Source organism: Protopterus annectens, chromosome 4.part0, assembly GCF_019279795.1.
Source record: "Protopterus annectens isolate FY-2018-M chromosome 4.part0, PAN1.0, whole genome shotgun sequence".
Classification (NCBI taxonomy): Eukaryota; Metazoa; Chordata; order Ceratodontiformes; family Protopteridae; genus Protopterus; species Protopterus annectens.
The window spans coordinates 923046658-923065977 of record NC_056733.1 but is presented as its reverse complement, the minus strand read 5'-3'; the positions used below and the strand labels follow the sequence as shown (position 1 = coordinate 923065977).

General features: G+C 44.5%; 1 protein-coding gene across 2 annotated transcripts in view; it reads right to left on the bottom strand.

Annotated features, from left to right (window-relative positions):
• LOC122799678 (coiled-coil domain-containing protein 9-like) overlaps nucleotides 1–19320 on the bottom strand; it is a 784040-nt gene that overhangs the window by 653006 nt on the left and 111714 nt on the right. For both annotated transcript variants that reach the window (XM_044068898.1, XM_044068899.1), the window contains exon 2: nucleotides 7748–7808. In XM_044068898.1, coding sequence (XP_043924833.1) covers nucleotides 7748–7750 — 3 coding nt within the window. In that variant the 5' untranslated portion in view covers nucleotides 7751–7808. The remainder of the gene's footprint in view (nucleotides 1–7747; nucleotides 7809–19320) is intronic.

Sequence of the window (19320 nt, the reverse complement as noted above, 5' to 3'; positions counted from 1 at the left end):
TCCTTTGAGAGGCCCAGAAAGAAAAACTTTTCCACTTGCTGTGATGTACCTTCCTGGTCGAAGACTTATGAGCAGCTACCAAAATAGATCTAACTAAGGAGGATAAGTCTGGGAGTCCTAGCAATTACGGGAACTGAAGTAGCCAAGCCATGAGCTTCAAGCTGTCCAGACTCAGATGAGGCACCCCCCGAAGGGTGTGAAATTAAATCTTGAATGGTATCTAGGATCCAAGGTGGAGCCAGAAGGTGAGACCAAAGGAAGGGAAACCATATCTGGTAAGGCCAGAATGGGGCAATGAGGATCAGTTTGCTCCCCAGTCGACGAGCTTTCTGCAGAAACCTCGGAATGAGAGGTATTGGCGGGTAAGCATACAGAAGACCGGGAGGCCAAGCATGAACTAGAGCATATCTGGGGGACTGCCCAAGCAGGGGGTTCAGAGCAAAAAGCTTTCTGTACTTCGCATTGGAAGGAGATGCAAAAAGATCGCAGCGAGGTTGACCCCACTAGCTGAAGATCTGTTCCGCTACTGACAGATTTAGACACCACTCGTAAGACATCAAACTGGTCTGACAGCCTGTCCGCTAGAATGTTGGACCATCCCGGAATGTGCACTGCGATGAGAAAGCGACTGGTGGAAATCGCCCATTCCCACACTCTCATGGGCTCGCGACAAAGGGGGGTAAGATTTGGTCCCTCCTGGTTTGTTGATATACCAGACCACTGACATGTCTGACTGAATAGCGATAGTCCCCAGAGGAAGAAAGGCATGAAGGGCCTGCAATGCTAGAAGGACGGCCCTCATCTCTAGGACATTTATATGCAAGTTGGTCTCTATTGGGGACCACAGGCCTTGGACTGTCCTGCCCAAACAATGCCACCCCACACCAGAGTTGGGAGACATCCGTGGTCACTGTGGTTTGGGCCGGGGCTGGAACAAAGGGTCATCCCTCCAAAATGAGCAGAGAGCTCATCCACCATATGAGGGACGACTGACTCACTCGACTGAGTTGAACAGGCTAAGTCAATGGCAGGTCCAACAGGGACCACTCCACCGCTAGGGTCCACTGCAGAATCCTCATGTGTAACTGAGCACATAGGAGAAGAGTTATGGTCACCGCCATTGAGCCTAGGGCCGTCAACACTGACTCCGCCATTGGAAGATGAGAATGGTACATCAGAGAGACATGCATCCTCAGGTTTTGAACTCTATGAGGTCAGGAATATTTTGCACTGGAGTGGGTCTATCCTGGCACAAATGTAGTCTATCACCTGTACAGGGTCTAGGAGATATTTGGATGTGTTGATTGTGATCCCCAAACACAGGTCAAGTTTCAGGAAATAATCCCTGGTTTGGGAAAGTAGATGCCTGATGGGAGCAGTGAGAAGCCAATAGTCCAGGTAAGGATAGACTTGAATTCCCTGAAGCCTCAGGTGAACCGCTACGACCATCACTGTGGTATACACCCTGGGGGCTGTGGTGAGACCAAAGGGTAGGGCTCGAAACTGGTAATGATCGACTCCTAGCCGGAAGCGGAGGAACCTCCTGGAGCTTCTGTGAATTTTTATGTGATAGTAAGCATCCTGGAGGTCTAACTAGCACATCCAGTCACTCTCTTGCAGGTACGGCATGATGGACTGTAATGTGACCATACGGAACTTCTCTTTGGCAACTGACAGGTTCAGGGTAGAGAGGTCCAGAATGGGTCTCAAGTCCCCCATTTTTTGGCACCAAAAAGAACCTGGAGTAGAAAGCCGATCCGGACTGATCTGGGGGAGATGGTTTTGATGGCTCGTTTTACTAGTAGCTTGGAAAATTTCCTGTGCTGCTGCCTCCCTTTGCGTGAGTGGTATGTCCGAGAGGTGTCTGGGAGACATGGGGGAACCCAGGAAAGGGATAGAGTACCCTCTGGATATGATTTGAAGCACCCAGCAGTCCGTTGTTATGGACTCCCATGCCACTGGATGCAAGGACAATCGTCCCTCGACTGCTTCCAGAGTACAGCAGTCGGGCAACCCCTCAGAGTTGCTGCCCGGCTCTGTCCAAGAAAGGTTCGAGACCCGAAGTTCCAAGGACCCCCTCTGCCTCTGGGCCAGCGTCCATTCTGTCCCCCTCTGCCTCTGGGGGAAGAAGAGCTGTGAGTATCCCGGGAATACTGAGACTTCCAGAACCACATCTTCTTTTGCCCTCTCTGATTCCGAGAAAAGGACCTTTGAGGGTTAGAGAAATGGATTCAGACTGCAGACAGTGTCTTCCCGCCCTTCTCACTCTGGACTAATGTCTCCTTGACGGTCTTACCTAAGAAAGTGTAGAACCGTCATAAGGGGCATTGGCAAATGACGGCTTGAAGGGTTGGAAAATTGACATAACTTGAGCCAGGCATTACACCTCATGGACACGCCAGACCCAGCTGCCCTAGACACTCCTTCCGTAGCATGGGAGAGGTGTCGCATGGACGTGTTTGATACCGCGTTTAGAGTGGCCATCCTCATGGATAACGAAGCCTTCCCCTCCTGTGACATGGACTTGGGGGGGAGACTTCTCCAGCTCCTTTACTAGGTCGTGTTGGAGTCTAGTGACATGGGCCAAATAATTCAGTGCCCTGACTGAAAAGGTAGCTGAAGTGTACACCCGTTTCCCTAGGTGGTCCATCATCCATGACTCTGTCAGGAGGGTGGACTGAGGAACTCTCCTGGGCAACTTCCTTCTTAGTGGCTGCTGCTACCACCATGGCATCCACGGGGGAGCCCTTATTCCACAATGACCTATCAATGGGGGGAAATTAAGATTTTATTGGGTCACTTGGGGATAGACTCCATGGTGTCCAGTTACTTTCATGCTTGCCAGGTGACCAAATCCACCAAAGGATCCACGGGAAGGGACACCCAGGAAGTAAACGGGCACGTGCCAAAAGCCTCCAGGAACACAGACTCATCAGAAGAGGGTTTGGGGACAAATCAACCTCCCTGCTGGCGCAGGATCTCCAGGATGTCTCCAAAGGAGACCTCCTCCGGAGGTGATCTTGGGGAACCCTCTCCATCATTCAAATCCGTGTCCTCAGTGAGGGACATGAGGGGGTCCAAGTGCCTCCTCTTGCATGGATGTTTGTGAGGCACATCTCCGGTGGGTCTCTCCGGAGGGGGGGCTCTTGTAAGCCATTTGTTCCTCGGGGGGGAACCGTATGGGGCTCTTTGAGCATGGGCTGTCCCTCTTGTAAAACAATGGGGACTGTAAAGAGAGCTGAGGGGGTCTGGGAGGAATCCGAGGGGGTGGTCAGGGGTCTCGATCCAAGGGAGAGGACCCTTTCACATCGAATGAAGGAGAGCGAACCTCCTGGGAAACCAATAAGGAGGTTGGTCTCCTCGGGTCCGACGCAAGAATCTGAGCCAGGCCAGAGGTGGACGGAGCTCCGAGGGAGGTAACCCGGCCCCACAAAGTCAAAGCCAATGAAAAAAGTTCCACTTCCTTCAGATCAGACACCCAAGCTCCGGCTCCGAGAGCGGCTCGGATCAGAGCTGGTCAGATCCAAAATGCTCCAGGCAGCTGTTGGCATCGAGGAAATGGTACAGTCGGCGCTGACCGCCTAACCAAAGCCAACCTCGGATCAGAGTACTCCGAAGCTGAAGGCCAGACCGGAGAAATGGGTTGAAAGAAAGGAAGCAAGCTCCCCCCTCCAGAAGGGCTAGCAAGACCCCCATCAGGATCTCTGTATGGATAGTGTGCCTCATCATCTTATCCAGATCCAAATCCGAAAAGAAGCGGGTTAACCATGACGAGACCATGGACTCAGACCTGGCGGGTCGGGGTACCAAGGCCAGAGAGGCTGGACGTGCCTCCGCTGGCCCTGGGGAGAACCTCTGAGATCGGAGCTGAGGGGAGTTATGGGTCCATGGAGTTTTACTGGGAGAGAGAGGTCCGAGGACCTCTTTTCCCTCGTCTTCCACTCTCTCTCCCTTTCTCTACCTCTCTTCTGCTCCGCTGCCACAAACGGATACAGGAGGTTGAGTCCCAGCCTGGGAGGGTGGAAAAGCCAGAGGAAGAGAGGAGGGAGAGGTGGCCACAGTAGCCACTGCAACCAAAGTCGAAGACGAGGAAAGAGTCGGAAGGAGGAATAAGACCTTTGAGGGCCAACTTGGCCTTCCTATCCTTTAGGGCGTGGGGGTTGAAGCCCGCACAAACACTACATTCCACACTCGGGTGGGCCACACCCAAGCACAAAATACACAAGAGTGTGGCCATCCACTGGGGAGAACTTATGGCCACACTCTGTGCAGTGCTTGAACACAAGCTTTTCAGCCATAACAGAAATATAGCCTCAGGGAAAAAAAAACAGGCAAGATCTTTCTAAATTACAACACACACACACACCCCCACTCACCACACTCGCTACAGAGAACACTGAGGGGGGGAGGGGAAGCTACTACCTACACCACAGAAACAAGCTACTACCTAAAACCACTAACAGTCGATGCTCCAAGAGAGGGGAGGAGAAAGGGGACTTATACTAGCACTAATCTGAAGAAAAAGAGAACATTTTTCTACTCTCAAAGTTTTATAACCCACTGCTAGCTGCAGCTCAGAAGAATGTGAAGCAAATTGCGGCAAACAAGATCTGGGGATGGAAGGCAGTGTAGGTGCATTATGGGTAAGGGGAGGAGTTTGGAGCTCAGAGCAGATGCTAGCAAAAGTTGCCGGCTCGGATCAGATACAGATCCATAACCACATGTTGAAGACCAAATGAAGTAAACTACTTCAGATGATACCCAGATAGTTCCAGTAGTAGTAGTAGTAGTAGTAGTAGTAGTAGTAGGAGCAACGGGTCTTATAAAAAGGAATTTACAATTGTACTTAGATATGTTACCAATAGAAATAACTCCAGATGAATTACGGAAGAAGTCATTACTGGGTACATTGCGAGTGCTGCAAAGAGCACTTCTGGATGACATCAAAGATTGAAACTATACTAAATTTCATTAACTTTAATCATACTTTGACTTCGGAAAGGGGTCCCATTCTTGTCATGGTATTAGAAACCCAAAATATTTGAAGGAATTAAAAAAGTGAAATCCTTCCTCTATGATCTAAATGACTTCAAACACATGAATGAATTTGCATTTTGGAGATGACATTACTGTAACTGGCTAATTAAATGAGTCTCCCATGGTATTTAGAGTTTAAAGGCACACTCTGAAGCTAGGAACCAGAACACTGGAATGTTGTTCACCTCATGGTCTGAAAGAGCACACCAAACAGAATGTTGATGCAAGGATTACTTCTGAGTACCAAAGCACCTTGATTATGAATGTGGATGTGTGCTGGCCTCTGTAAGGTACCAGTGTAGCACCAAGCTTCATGGACGCTGCAGAGTACCTTTGTCAGTATTGCATTACAAACTTCTGACCAGAACATTTAGGAGAGGAGAACTGCCTGTAGGATGTTGCGATATGGAAGGCATTCTAGAAGTTGAAACAGGAGGCTGCTCTACAATGGTGGAATGTCATACATGAAGACACAGATGTTGGTGTCTGCCACAACTGCATCTAAGAAGCATCTACCAGTGTTGGTACTGCAGAAATATAGTCAAGAGTGTGGGGAAATCACCAAAAAGATGAAGATTAAAGAATTATATTGGCAAATAACTAAGTCTGGTATCTTATCAGCTTCCAAAGAAAATATTTCCGTGGCCCCAGTACTAAAGTTGAGGGCAGCTAAATTATGAAATCATTGTGGTAGTTTTGTTCAACAGAAATTAGCAAGAAACTGATTTTATACATTCCTTTTAAGCAATCTCATATAAAACATTCTCTAAGGTTCTTTTCATTATTTTAAATCAATATTAGTATTTATAATAACTTTATTTATTAACTGGTTTATAATAGTCCGTATATTACAGAAGAGAATTTAGACATTATATTATTTAAGGTTTAGCCAGGAGATGGTGGTGTTTTCCAGGAAATTTTATTCAAAGGCTGTGAGGAAACATTTGATATTTATCTAATAGGCCTACTTAACAGTTTTTTTCTGACCAACGATAATGTACTTTTAATTTGGTCTATTTATGTGAATGTTTTTAACTTTTTATTTATTTATTTATTTATTTAAGGTTTTTTTATTCTAAGATTATTCGTTTTAATGCTAATTAATAGATTACTTGGCCATGTAAAACCATTGGTAGTCATTCTATTGCTAGTTTTACACAAGGCATAGTTTTCATTAATTTGACTTATGCATCTGAAGAGTTACAGATGAAAATGCAGTGATAAAGTTAAGGCGTTTATGTTGTGGTGTGATTTAAATTAAAAAGTTCCAGTGTGGATAATAAACTATCATTGGCCCTTCCTTGGTGCTTTATTTTATTACGTTGTGGTCGGACTTGTTTGGGCACTTTTCTCTGATGATTTTGACTTTGAAAGATGAAGATCCCTCACAAATGTTTAAGAGGAAGGTTTTGAACTACCACAGTATGGATATGCAGGATTTCACTTTTGTGGACATTCTAAGCTCTACTTTGCATCAACTCTTTCATTTTCTCTAACTTAGCTGGTTCTGTATGTTTAGAAAAATACTTCGAGACTGCCCTTTTACAGGTTTTTGAAAGTTCTTCTGATGGGTACAAACTAAGAGTCCTTAGTCTTGTTAAGACTGTTCCTTGCTATTTTTTTCCTTTTTTTTTTTTTTTACAATGTTCACACTCTACTTGTGCATTGGGCCTAAAAAAATAAGCCTTGTACAGAAATCTTCAGGCATGATGCATCAACTACAGCCACACTTATTTTCAATCATCAGTGTCATATGCCACGGTGGTACGGCGGTAGCGTTGTTACCTCACAGCAAGAGGTTCTCCCGTTCGATTCTTGGCTGAGCTTGGGAGTGCCTTGTATATGGAATCTGCATGTCCTCCCCACGGTTGGGTAGCGTTCAAAAGACGAGTGCGTAAATGCGTCGAGCTGGCACCTCGGCGTTTCGTAAAAATCTACTGCCAATCATTAGCTCCGCTGTGGCGACCCCTTACCAGGAAAAGCCGAAAAACAAACATAATGCAATCATTTGACAGACTTTAAAGAAAATAACTTGTGAAAAACAAAATAGGACCATTTAACACAAGACTCTAAGCAACTGATTTTGCCAACAAAACGAATCAATAGCAACTGCAAAAAATTACAACTAAAGTGAGAAAAGACAGCACATGATACACAAAAAAAAGAGAGCTTTGTGAGGTCTGTGACAGTACCTTGTTCAACATATGACCTGCATTCATTACCCACAGGAAAGGTACACTATCTTTGGAGACTCTGAGCAGGAAGTGGGGCACACAAGGTTAGCAAAACAAAATTTACCTTGCTGAAGACCATCTCTAGTACTGAAAGAGTTACTTCAGATACTCATAAGAACAAACAAGATATTTTATAAGCAAAGGGCAAGAAGGAAATTGTGGAGCTTAAAGTGTACCACAGTAGACCAATGGCTAACAGACCCCAAACACATGCCCCTCAATAATAAAACTGGTCCAAGTGCGATGGTCTCAACTTAACAATATTCAGCACCTTTAACACAGGAAACTCAAAGCATTATTAGGGTACATGGTTTTCAACCAATGAGGATGGAGGAAAGGAGGAGGAACCTGTGACTTTGATAAAGCACACTAACAGAATAGTGGGAGTAACCCAAGCTTCTTAATCACAGTACAAAACATCTGTACAGTTACGGACAAATACATGCACATATGCACACTAAAAATAAAATCCGTACCATGTCTGCTGTTCTGTTAAATGATGGCACTGAGCAAAGTTTTCTTGGCTTCAAGCTGGACCTAAAGAAAGATAAATAAAAATTTATTTTAACTTATATTTGCTACAATTTTCATTTGTTCACATTTCTACAATGTCCCATTATCTTGTTATACAACACACTCCACAAAGATTTCATAAATTAGCTGCTATCTTTCTTGCACTTACTAAAACAATTACACATTTTCTATAGCATAAAACAAAGCGGCATTGCAGACATGTTCCAATCCTAAAAGAATACTATTTAAAAACACTACCTTCTTACATTTTTTGGTACGGTATTTATTATAGGTTCATAGGTTCATACTAGGCTATCTGCCCTAGGGCATTTATAAGCCTAGCCAGAGTGTGTGTGGCTTTCACCACCCCTTAGGATGAGAATACTATACCCATTAGTTTGCTGTGCCTCTGTCCAGCAGTGACACAGAGATGATTCCCGGGGTAAACCTACGATCCTCCCATCCACTCGTCAAGATTTCTCTTGAACAGAGTCAGTGAGGGGCTCTGCCTCACATGGACTGGGATTCTGTTCCATAGTGTAGGGAGTCTCTGGGTGATGAATCTGTCCCTCCAGCACGTCCTATTTATATCCGTGTTCTATTTATATCCGTGTTGAGGTTTAAGTCTCTTGCTCTCGTGGCTCTGGTGGACTTGGATTTTTTGAGGTGGAGCATGTCCATTAATTCCGGGTTGGACATGGCCTTGTATGTCAGGCACAGATCACCTCTGAGCAGGCGGTGTCTGACTGAATAGAGCTGGGTTTCTTCAGTCGGGCATCATATGACCATATGTTTGAGCCCCTTTATCCTTTTGGTGAGGAACTTTTGGGGTCTTTCAACTGCTGCAGGTGTCGGGTAAGGTACATTCCGAGATGGGGCGTTGTACTCAATCATTGGTCCTGATAAGTGAAGAGTACAGGGTACAATGACCTCTCCTGACCTGGATGTGAATCCTTCATGATCAGGTGGGCAATGTAGAAGGTCTTCCTAACCACTTTGGCAATGTGAGTGTCAAAAGAGGTTACTGTCAACTTGGGTCCCCAGGTCCCTGATAACTTCTTCTGTGTTTAATGGATTACCACCTATGTGGTAATTAGGGAGATTACCTTGTTTTTCCCAAAGGGTATGACTATACATTTTTGGCATTTTAGCTCAAAGGCCATGGCTCTGGCACCAGTTATCCATTTCTATGAGACCTTTCTGGAGGATGTCTGTGTCTGATGGAGTGTCTTTTTTTAGTTTAAGATTCCTTTTTGGGAAGGGGGGGCCCCCTTTTTTTTCCAATGCAAATTTGGGGGAAACCGGGGCCTAAAAAATTCTCCTTCATGTTTGATATGCAAATGTTGAAGTCTGGCAGGCCACGTGTCTTGAACCCATTTTCCATTGAGGTGTGCTCCCCAAGCCTTGTCCGAGGCATCTGTCGTTAAGATCTGACTCGCCTCTGGGTGGGTCACAGAGAGTCCCTTGTTTAGGTGACATTCCTGAGCCCACCACAAAAATTCCTTTTGAATGCAAGGTATTATCTGAATGACAGTGTCCAAATCGTGGCAGTGTTGAGTCCATACACTCTTGAGATACCATTGTAACTTCCTCATATGCAGTTTGGCATTGGGAAGTACCAGAATACAAGATGCCATGAACCCCAAGGCTTGAAGGACTGTCCTTGCAGTCAGCCTGGACAGGTGAGACAATTGTTGGAAGTAAAGGGAAAGATTTCTTTGCTTGTCCGGGGCCAAAAACGCCATCTGAGAGGCTGTATTCAGTCTCACACCCAGAAAGCACATGTCCTGAGAGGGTACTAGACTGGACTTTATTTCGTTCACAGAATACCCTAGGCACCTTAACACTGCCATAACATACTGAAGATGGTGAAGAAGCTTGTCTTTGTCTTGAGCAAGAATCAGGCAATCGTCCAAGTAAGGATAAATTTGTATTCCTCTTAACCTGAAGAAGGCTATCACCGGAGCCAGAACCTTTGTAAAATACCCTGGGCGCAGTAGATAAGCCAAAGGGCAATGCAGAGAACTGATAATGTAAACTCCCTGCCCGAAAACGCAGGAATCTCCTGCAGCTTGGCCTGATAGGAATATGAAGATAAGCCTCCTTGAGATCCAGAGTTACCATCCAGTGATCTTTGCCTAGCATAGGTAGAAGTTGTTGCAAAGTCAACATTTTGAATTTTGGAATGTCCAGGTATGTGTTGAGAATAGACAAATCCAGAATTGGCCTCCAAGTGTCTCCCTTCTTTGGTACAAGAAACAGGCGAGAATAAAATCCTAGGCCCACCTCTAATGGAGGCACCTGCTGGATAGCTCCCATTTGAAGAAGTAAAGAAATCTGTTTGTGAGCCTCTGCCTTTTGCTGAGGAGGAACGTCTGGCATGCCTTTGACAGGGGGCAATGTGTGTAAATAAAACTTGTAGCCTCGGTTTATAATGTCCAACACCCATTTGTCCTGGGTGACTAAAAGCCAATTTTGCCTGAAAAGTGCCAACTTTCCCCCTAGAGGAGCTGCCAGACAAGAAGGATCGGGCAGCTGAAGATGCAGGTCATTGGGTCTGTTTATGAAAGGACTGGCCCCTGCCCTCACCAGTAGACTGCAGGGAACTCCACGTCCTAGGCCTAAAAGAACCCTGTGCATGAGCTCTGCCCCTACCACGTCTAGATCTGCCCCTAGACTGTAAATCAGAAGAAGGGTAAGCCCATCCCTTAGTAGGCCAATTTCTGCTAAACTTAGGGGGCTGCACCTGTAAGAAATCTTTAACAGTCTGCATAGACTTAGCTTTGTCCTCCATTTTCTTCAAGACTGACTCCACAGGAGAACCAAACAAAACTTCAGACTGAAGGGGAGCATCCAAAATTCGAGCTTTAACATGCTCTGACAAGTTCTGATCCTTAAGCCAAGCGTGCCTACGAATAACTGATCCAGTGGCAGCCACCCTAGAAGAGGCCTGCAAAGCATCAAAACCACACTGCAAGGAATGCTTACCCACCTGATCAGAGGCATGAACCAAATCCTGTAATTCTTTACACTCTATGTCTTCTGCTAAAGCATCCACCTTAGATTTCAATTGACTAAGAAGAAAATTCTGGTATTTCAGCATATGAAACTGGCAATTTAAAGCCCTCATTGCAAGAGTGAAGAGGTATACACTTTTTTACCCCACCTATCCAGAGCTGTAGAGTCCTTATCCATAGGAACTGGATTCTTTACAACAGAAGCCCTGACACCCTTAGGTCCCTGGCTAATAGTTTCAGGGTCCGCCCTAGGGCTCTTATACAAATATTTATGAGCCTCTGGCACCCTGTAATACCTGTCTGGCTTAACTGGGGCAGGAGGCAAAGAGTCTGGATTAAGTGAAGCCTCAGAGAAAACATCCTGTAAAACATCTAAGACCGGAGGTATAGCCAAGGGCCTATGTTGTGGTAAAAACAAGAATTCCCTAAGCCTCTTTCGGGAATCTGAAATCTGACCTTCCCATTTAAAATGCTCCCTCATAGAATGCAGGGTTTCTGAAAAAGAAAAATCCTCTGGAGGAAGCAGAGGGACTAGAATCCTCTGCGTCAGAATCAGAATAAGGGGGAAAATCCTGAATGTCTTCAGCCGAAGACTCTGAATAATCTGAAGAATGTTCCAATCCTTCCACCTCTGGCTCCACCCTAGACCTCTTATCTGGAGGGGGCATAGAACCTCTAATCAAGGTAATTAAATCTTCTGCCATTTTAAGCATGTGTTTTTTAGGCACAGAACCTGCAGAACTAGGACTGACGCCAGAGGAAGACAAACCAGGCCTGGCCTTTGAAGGTACCTTAGAAACAGAGGGAGAAGGCCTAACCACCTTATGCAAAGAAGGTAGCACAGCAACCTGAGAGGTCCTCTCAGCCTGACCTGACTCCTGAAGGGCCACATCTTGCAAAACTAAAGGTTCCCCCTGAGACTCAACTGAAACCTCGGCCGGATCCACAGACTCCACCGTGGTCTCTAAAGAACCGTTGTCCGGAACGGACGACTCATCCTGCCTGGATTTCAAAGATTTCTCCTTGCGCTTCTTCGCGGTAGCGGGCGTCGGAGGATCCGATGGCATATTATAATTACACCGCTTACCGAAGACAAGCCTAGCACAATCTAACCTACGCTTAATAGTGCGCTTATTAAATTTAGCACAAAAGCGACACCACGCCGTGCTCAGGCCCCAAACAAGGAATACAAAGAGAGTGGTAATCCCTATGAGGTATCTGTTTCCCACAAGAAATACAATTATTCACTTTTTCTGACATCCGGATGTAACTGAGGCAAGAAAAGACAAAAATATTCCCCAACGGGGTACTTAGCCCAACTTGGTCTTCGGTCTGAAACTCAGAATACGAAAATTTCAGGGCCTTGAGCGGCACTTGCAAACGCTGCTTCTGCTTCGGACCATGCGGCAAGAAAGACTGAGGATATGACGTCTGTCATGCGCTTTAGTACCACGGCGTACTGATGTCAGATCTAAGCGACCATGACCGACGCCAGCCTAACACTTTGGTATTCGGGCCGACCGAGGACAGCGGACTACCCACAGGTTATGACTGCAGCAATGTGAGATGAAGAACATCTGATTTTATACATTCCTTTTAAGCAATCTCATATAAAACATTCTTTAAGGTTCTTTTCATTATTTTAAATCAATATTAGTATTTATAATAACTTTATTTATTAACTGGTTTATAATGGTCCGTATATTACAGAAGAGAATTTAGACATTATATTATTTAAGGTTTAGCCAGGAGATGGTGGTGTTTTCCAGGAAATTTTATTCAAAGGCTGTGAGGAAACATTTGATATTTATTTAATAGGCCTACTTAACAGTTTTTTTCTGACCAACTATAATGCACTTTTAATTTGGTCTATTTATGTGAATGTTTTTAACTTTTTATTTATTTATTTAAGTTTTTTTTATTCTAAGATTATTCGTTTTAATGCTAATTAATAGATTACTTGGCCATGTAAAACCATTGGTGGTCATTCTATTGCTAGTTTTATACAAGGCATAGTTTTCATTAATTTGACTTATGCATCTGAAGAGTTACAGATGAAAATGCAGTGATAAAGTTAAGGCGTTTATGTTGTGGTGTGATTTCAATTAAAAAGTTCCAGTGTGGATAATAAACTTTATCTTTGGCCCTTCCATGGTGCTTTATTTTATTACGTTGTGGTCGGACTTGTTTGGGCACTTTTCTCTGATGATTTTGACTTTGAAAGATGATAATCCCTCACAAATGTTTAAGAGGAAGGTTTTGAACTACCACAGTACAGATGTGCAGGATTTCACTTTTGTGGACATTCTAAGCTCTACTTTGCATGAACTCTTTCATTTTCTCTAACTTAGCTGGTTCTGTATGTTTAGAAAAATACTTCGAGACTGTCCTTTTACAGGTTTTTGAAAGTTCTTCTGATGGGTACAAACTAAGAGTCCTTAGTCTTGTTAAGACTGTTCCTTGCTATTTTTTTCCTTTTTTTTTTTTTTACAATGTTCACACTGTTCTACTTGTGCATTGGGCCTAAAAAAATAAGCCTTGTACAGAAATCTTCAGGCATGATGCATCAACTACAGCCACACTTATTTTCAATCATCAATGTCATATGCCGCGGTGGTACGGCGGTAGCGTTGTTACCTCACAGCAAGAGGTTCTTCCGTTCGATTCTTGGCTGAACTTGGGAGTGCCTTGTATATGGAATCTGCATGTCCTCCCCACTGTTGGGTAGCGTTCAAAAGACGAGTGCGTAAATGCGTCGAGCTGGCACCTCGGCGTTTCGTAAAAATCTACTGCCAATCATTAGCAGACCGGAGCTCCGCTGTGGCGACCCCTTACCGGGAAAAGCCGAAAAACAAACATAATGCAATCATTTGACAGACTTTAAAGAAAATAACTTGTGAAAAACAAAATAGGACCATTTAACACAAGACTCTACGCAACTGATTTTGCCAACAAAACGAATCAATAGCAACTACAAAAAATTACAACTAAAGTGAGAAAAGACAGCACATGATACACAAAAAAAGAGAGCTTTGTGAGGTCTGTGACAGTACCTTGTTCAACATATGACCTGCATTCATTACCCACAGGAAAGGTACACTATCTTTGGAGACTCTGAGCAGGAAGTGGGGCACACAAGGTTAGCAAAACAAAATTTATCTTGCTGAAGACCATCTCTAGTACTGAAAGAGTTACTTCAGATACTCATAAGAACAAACAAGATATTTTATAAGAAAAGGGCAAGAAGGAAATTGTGGAGCTTAAAGTGTACCACAGTAGACCAATGGCTAACAACAGACCCCAAACACATGCCCCTCAATAATAAAACTGGTCCAAGTGCGATGGTCTCAACTTAACAATATTCAGCACCTTTTGGGAAACTCCAAAGCATTATTAGGGTACATGGTTTTCAACCAATGAGGATGGAGGAAAGGAGGAGGAACCTGTGACTTTGATAAAGCACACTAACAGAATAGTGGGAGTAACCCAAGCTTCTTAATCACAGTACAAAACATCTGTACAGTTACGGACAAATACATGCACATATTCACACTAAAAATAAAATCCGTACCATGTCTGCTGTTCTGTTAAATGATGGCACTGAGCAAAGTTTTCTTGGCTTCAAGTTGGACCTAAAGAAAGATAAATAAAAATTTATTTTAACTTATATTTGCTACAATTTTCATTTGTTCACATTTCTACAATATCCCATTATCTTGTTATACAACACTCCATAAACATTTCATAAATTAGCTGCTATCTTTCTTGCACTTACTAAAACAATTACACATTTTCTATAGCATAAAACAAAGCAGCATTGCAGACATGTTCCAATCCTAAAAGAATACTATTTAAAAAAAAGTACAGTTTTGTACCTACCATAAATGTAAATGTCCGATAGACATGCAACTGCAGTCATAACATGTGGGTTGTCCTGCCTCAGGCAGCCCTCGGTCGGCCGGATTCCAAAGTCTGGGTCCGACGTCGGCTGATGTCGCATTTCTCTCCGACGTCAGAGCGGCTGGAGTACATAAGCATCAGCCGACGCCATTTTCTTCAGTGTTTCTTGCCCCAGATGCCAGGTGCCCTCCAAGGAAGGCTGTAATCAAATTGGAAGACAAAAACAGGATTCCAAACAAATACACCATAACAGATATCCCCAGCTAAGAGTAACAGGGATAGGAGTGGACCCTAGGCATAGAGGGGTATGGAGGGAAAATCCGACTGCAGTTGCATGTCTATCGGACATCTACATTTATGGTAGGTACAAAACTGTACTATGTCCTTCAAGAATGCAACTGCAGTCATAACATGTGGGTAGAATACCATAGCTTAGCTGGGGGAGGAGGTATGCTCTAGGAAAGAGATGGTGTGGCAATCAAACCCTGCAGGACTGCCGAAGCAAAGCCTGCTCTGGATCTGGAATATAGAGGGAGATTGTAGTGTTTGGAGAATGTATGCACGGAGCTCCATGTAGCAGCTTCTAGAATGTCCTTGGTAGGCACCCCTCTTAAAAATGCTGTAGAGGTGGCTGTAGCTCTGGTGGAATGTGGTCTGACATTGGCTGGAACAGTCTTTCCATGAAAGGAATAACAGAATCTGATGCAATGTCCAATCCATTTAGAAATAGTCTGTTTTGAAATTGCTTTTCCTTGGACTGCAAGGGCGTAAGCTACAAAAAGTTGTTCAGACTTCCTACTGGCCTTGGTTCTGTCCAGGAAGTATCGAAGTTGTCTGTGAATGTCCAAGGTATGCAAAAGTCTTTCCCCCTTATTCTCAGGATTGGGGAAGAAAGCAGGCAGATGAATGGCTTGATTTAGAGAAACCCTAGATACCACCTTTGGCATAAAAGTAGGGTTGGTCCTTAATGAAACCCTGTCTCTGTGGAAAATAATAAAGGGTGGTATTGCCATTAGGGCCTGTAGCTCCGAAACCCTTCTTGCTGAGGTAATTGCCAACAGGAAAGCTGTCTTCCATGAGAGAAATTGCAAGTCAACTGAAGCTGCTGGCTCAAAAGGAGGGAGAGTCAGTTTTTATAAGACAAAATTGAGGCCCCAGGCTGGCACTGGGGCCTTTCTTGGCGGCTTAATGTTCTCGATTCCCCTCAGGAATTGTCTTAGTAAGGGGTGAGAGAAAACAGGAGGATCAGTGTTGTATCTAGCTGAAATAGCAGATGCATGCATCTTTATGGAAGAATATGAGAGGCCGTTCTTTAACATATCTGCCAAATATTCCAAGATAAGTGGGATGTTCAGCAATGATGCATCATGTCCCTTGCTGGTGTTCCAATTGCTGAATCTTTTCCACTTTGCTAAGTAAACCTTTCTGGTGGATGGTCTTCGAGCCTCTGTTAGTATCCGCTGAACTTCCTTGGAGAGAGATAAGCTGAAGTTATTTATGGGATCTCCCAGGCTGTTAGCTGCAGTGTCAGAAGATTTGGATGCAGTGTTTTGAAATTGTGTTGAGTCAAAAGTAGAGGCCACTGAGGGAGGGCCCACCTCCTGGTGTGACATATGCTCCGTAGTAGTGGGTACCAGTGTTGTCTTGGCCAATCCGGAGCTATTATGATTCCCTTGGGCTTCTCTGCTTTGATCTTTAGTAATACTGAGGTCATCAGTGGCAGAGGTGGGAATGCATAGATTGTTAGGAAGTTCCAGTTGAATGAGAGGGCATCTATTTTCCAAGCTTTTGGATGGTATGTCCTTGTGCAAAATTTTGGTAGAAGATGGTTGAGGTGAGAGGCAAACAGGTCCACTTCTGGCTTGCCCCATGTCGAAGTGAGTTGTCTGAAGGCCTTCGGATGTAACCTCCACTCGTGTGGATCTGTGAAATTCCTGCTTAGGCTGTCCGCCAACACATTGTCTTTTCCTGGAACAAACTGGGATTGTAACTGGATGTTTAGGCTCAGTGATTTCTCCCAAAGCTGCATTGTCAGTCTGCAAAGGGGGTAAGAGTGGGTGCCCCCTGCTTGTTTATGTACCACATCACAGTGGTGTTGTCTGTCCGTATCATTAAATGGCCTTGCTGGAGTTGGTGTTGAAAAGCCTCGATGCCAGCATTTCCTTTTGGTTTATATGCAGATGTGTTTCCTTTGGAGACCATTGTCCTTGTATACACCTGCCTTCCATGTGCGCCCCCCATCCAAGGTCTGAGGTGTCTGTAGTCATGGTCTGTGTTATCTGTGGTTTTTTGAATGACATACCTGTGTTTTCCTGGCACACCGAGGCCCACCATAGGAATTCCTTTTGTAAGCATGGAATGAGTGGTATGATTGTCTCCAAGTTGTTGCTGTGTTGAGACCAAATGCTTTTTAGGTACCATTGAAGCTTTCTCATGTGTAGTTTTGCTAATGGAACCAGTAGAATGCAAGATGCCATGTAACCCAGGGCCTGTAGGAATCTCCTTGCAGTCATCTGGGTGAGTTTTGCTAAACCTTTGAAGTAATGAGTTAACTTCTCTTGCTTGTCTTCTGTCAGGTAAGCCATCTGAGAGGCTGTGTCTAGTTTGGCTCCTAAGAAGATTATTTGCTGGGATGGCTGCAGTCTTGACTTTTGGAAGTTGACTGTGTATCCCAGAGCTTGGAGTAATCATATGACATAATCCAGGTTTTTTGTCAACATCAATTTGTCGTCCGCTTGTATGAGGCAGTCGTCCAGGTACGGGTAAATTTGTATACCCTGGAGCCTGCAATGAGCAATTACTGAAGCCAGGCATTTTGTAAATACTCTGGGCGCAGTAGATAAGCCAAATGGCAATGCTGAGAATTGATAATGCTCTGGCCCTGCAAAAAATCTGAGGTATCTTCTGCAGCTGTGTCTGATAGGGACATGCAGGTATGCCTCCTTGAGGTCCAGAGTAATCAGCCACGATTCCTTGCCCAGCATGGGAAGGAGTTGCTGTAGAGTCAGCATTTTGAACTTTGGTACTATGAGAAAGGTGTTTAATGCGGACAAGTCCAGTACTGGTCTCCATTGAGATTCTTTTCTTGGAACAAGGAACAGTCTTGAGTAAAACCCTTGTTCTTGTTGTGGAACTCTTTCTATTGCTTTCATTCGAGTCAGCAGAGTGATTTGCTTGATAGCCTCTGCCCTTTGATTTTGTGGTAGGTTTGGCATGCCTTGTTTTCTTGGTAAGGTATGAAAATGAAACCTGTACCCTCGGGTCTATAATGTCCAAAATCCATTTGTCCTTTGTCAGTCTGTGCCAGTTTTCTGCAAACAGAGATAATTTCCCGCCCAAGGGAGCTTCTAGTTGTTCCCTGGTAGGCGGTAGTAGAGGAAAGTCATTGAGTTTGTGGTTGTTGGGCAGGTGAAACCCCTCGCCACTTCTTTGGTTTCCTGGCTGCCATTGTCGCCCCTGTAAGGGCCTCTGTATTGGCCTCTTCCTCGGCCACGTCTGTTCTTACCCCTTTGAAACTTTTCTGGATTAGGAAAGGACCAGTTTTTTGAAGGCCAATTCCTACTGAATCTGGGGGGTTGGACCTGGAGGAAATCTTTCACAGTCTGAACTGATTTTGCTTTTTCTTCGATGGTCTTTAACACATCCTTAGCATTTGCACCAAAAAGCTTGTTCTTTTCCAAAGGTGCATCCAGAAGTTTTGCTTTTACATGATCTTTTAACCAAGCATGTCTACGAATCACTGCCCCTGTCATAGCTGCCCTACATGAAGCTTCCAGTGCATCATATCCACACTGCAGGAAGTGATTGCTTACTTGCTGAGTGTTATGTACAGCTTCCTGCAAAGTCTTCCTGTCTAAAGGATCAGGAGAAGCTAATTTTTTTTGTAAATCTTCTAAGAGATGATCCTGATATTGTAACACATGAAAAAGGCAATTTAAAAGCTCTCATAGATAAGGTAGTGGATGTGTAAACTTTTTTGCCCAATCTCTCTAATGACCTTGCTTCCCTGTTGGAGGGCAAAGGATTTTTTGAGGTGGAGGCTGAAACTCCTTTAGGCCCCTGTGAAATAGTTTCCAAATCAGCAGTATGGGCCCTGAATAAATGGGAATGAGTTTCTGGGACCCTGCAATACCTGTCTGGCTTGGCTGGAGCAGGAGGAAGAGAATCAGGGGTAGCACTAGAGTCAGAATACAAATCATCCAGAACATCAAGTACAGGAGGAATAGCTAAGGGCCTGTGCTGAGGCTTCTTAAGGAAAGTCCTAAGGCGTTTCCTAGAATCAGAATATTCCTAACCCTGCCACTTGAAATGTTCCCTCATGGTGTGCAGAACTTCCCCAAAAGAAATATCCTCAGGAGGGGAGGCCGAAGGGATGGAATCTTCTGCATCCGAGTCCTCATAGGTCTGGAAGAGCTCTTCCTGGCTATCAGAGTGGACAGAGCCCTCAGAGTCTTCATCTGAAGGAGTAGGGTCTGAGGGTTCAACCCGGGGCCTTTTATCAGGAGGAGGCTGGGATGCTCTCTCAGGATGGGCCTGTGAACCTCTAATCATGGAAATTAAATCAGCAGCCATGGACATAATTTGTGTCTCCGGAGTCGGCTGAGGTAAGGATTTAGAAG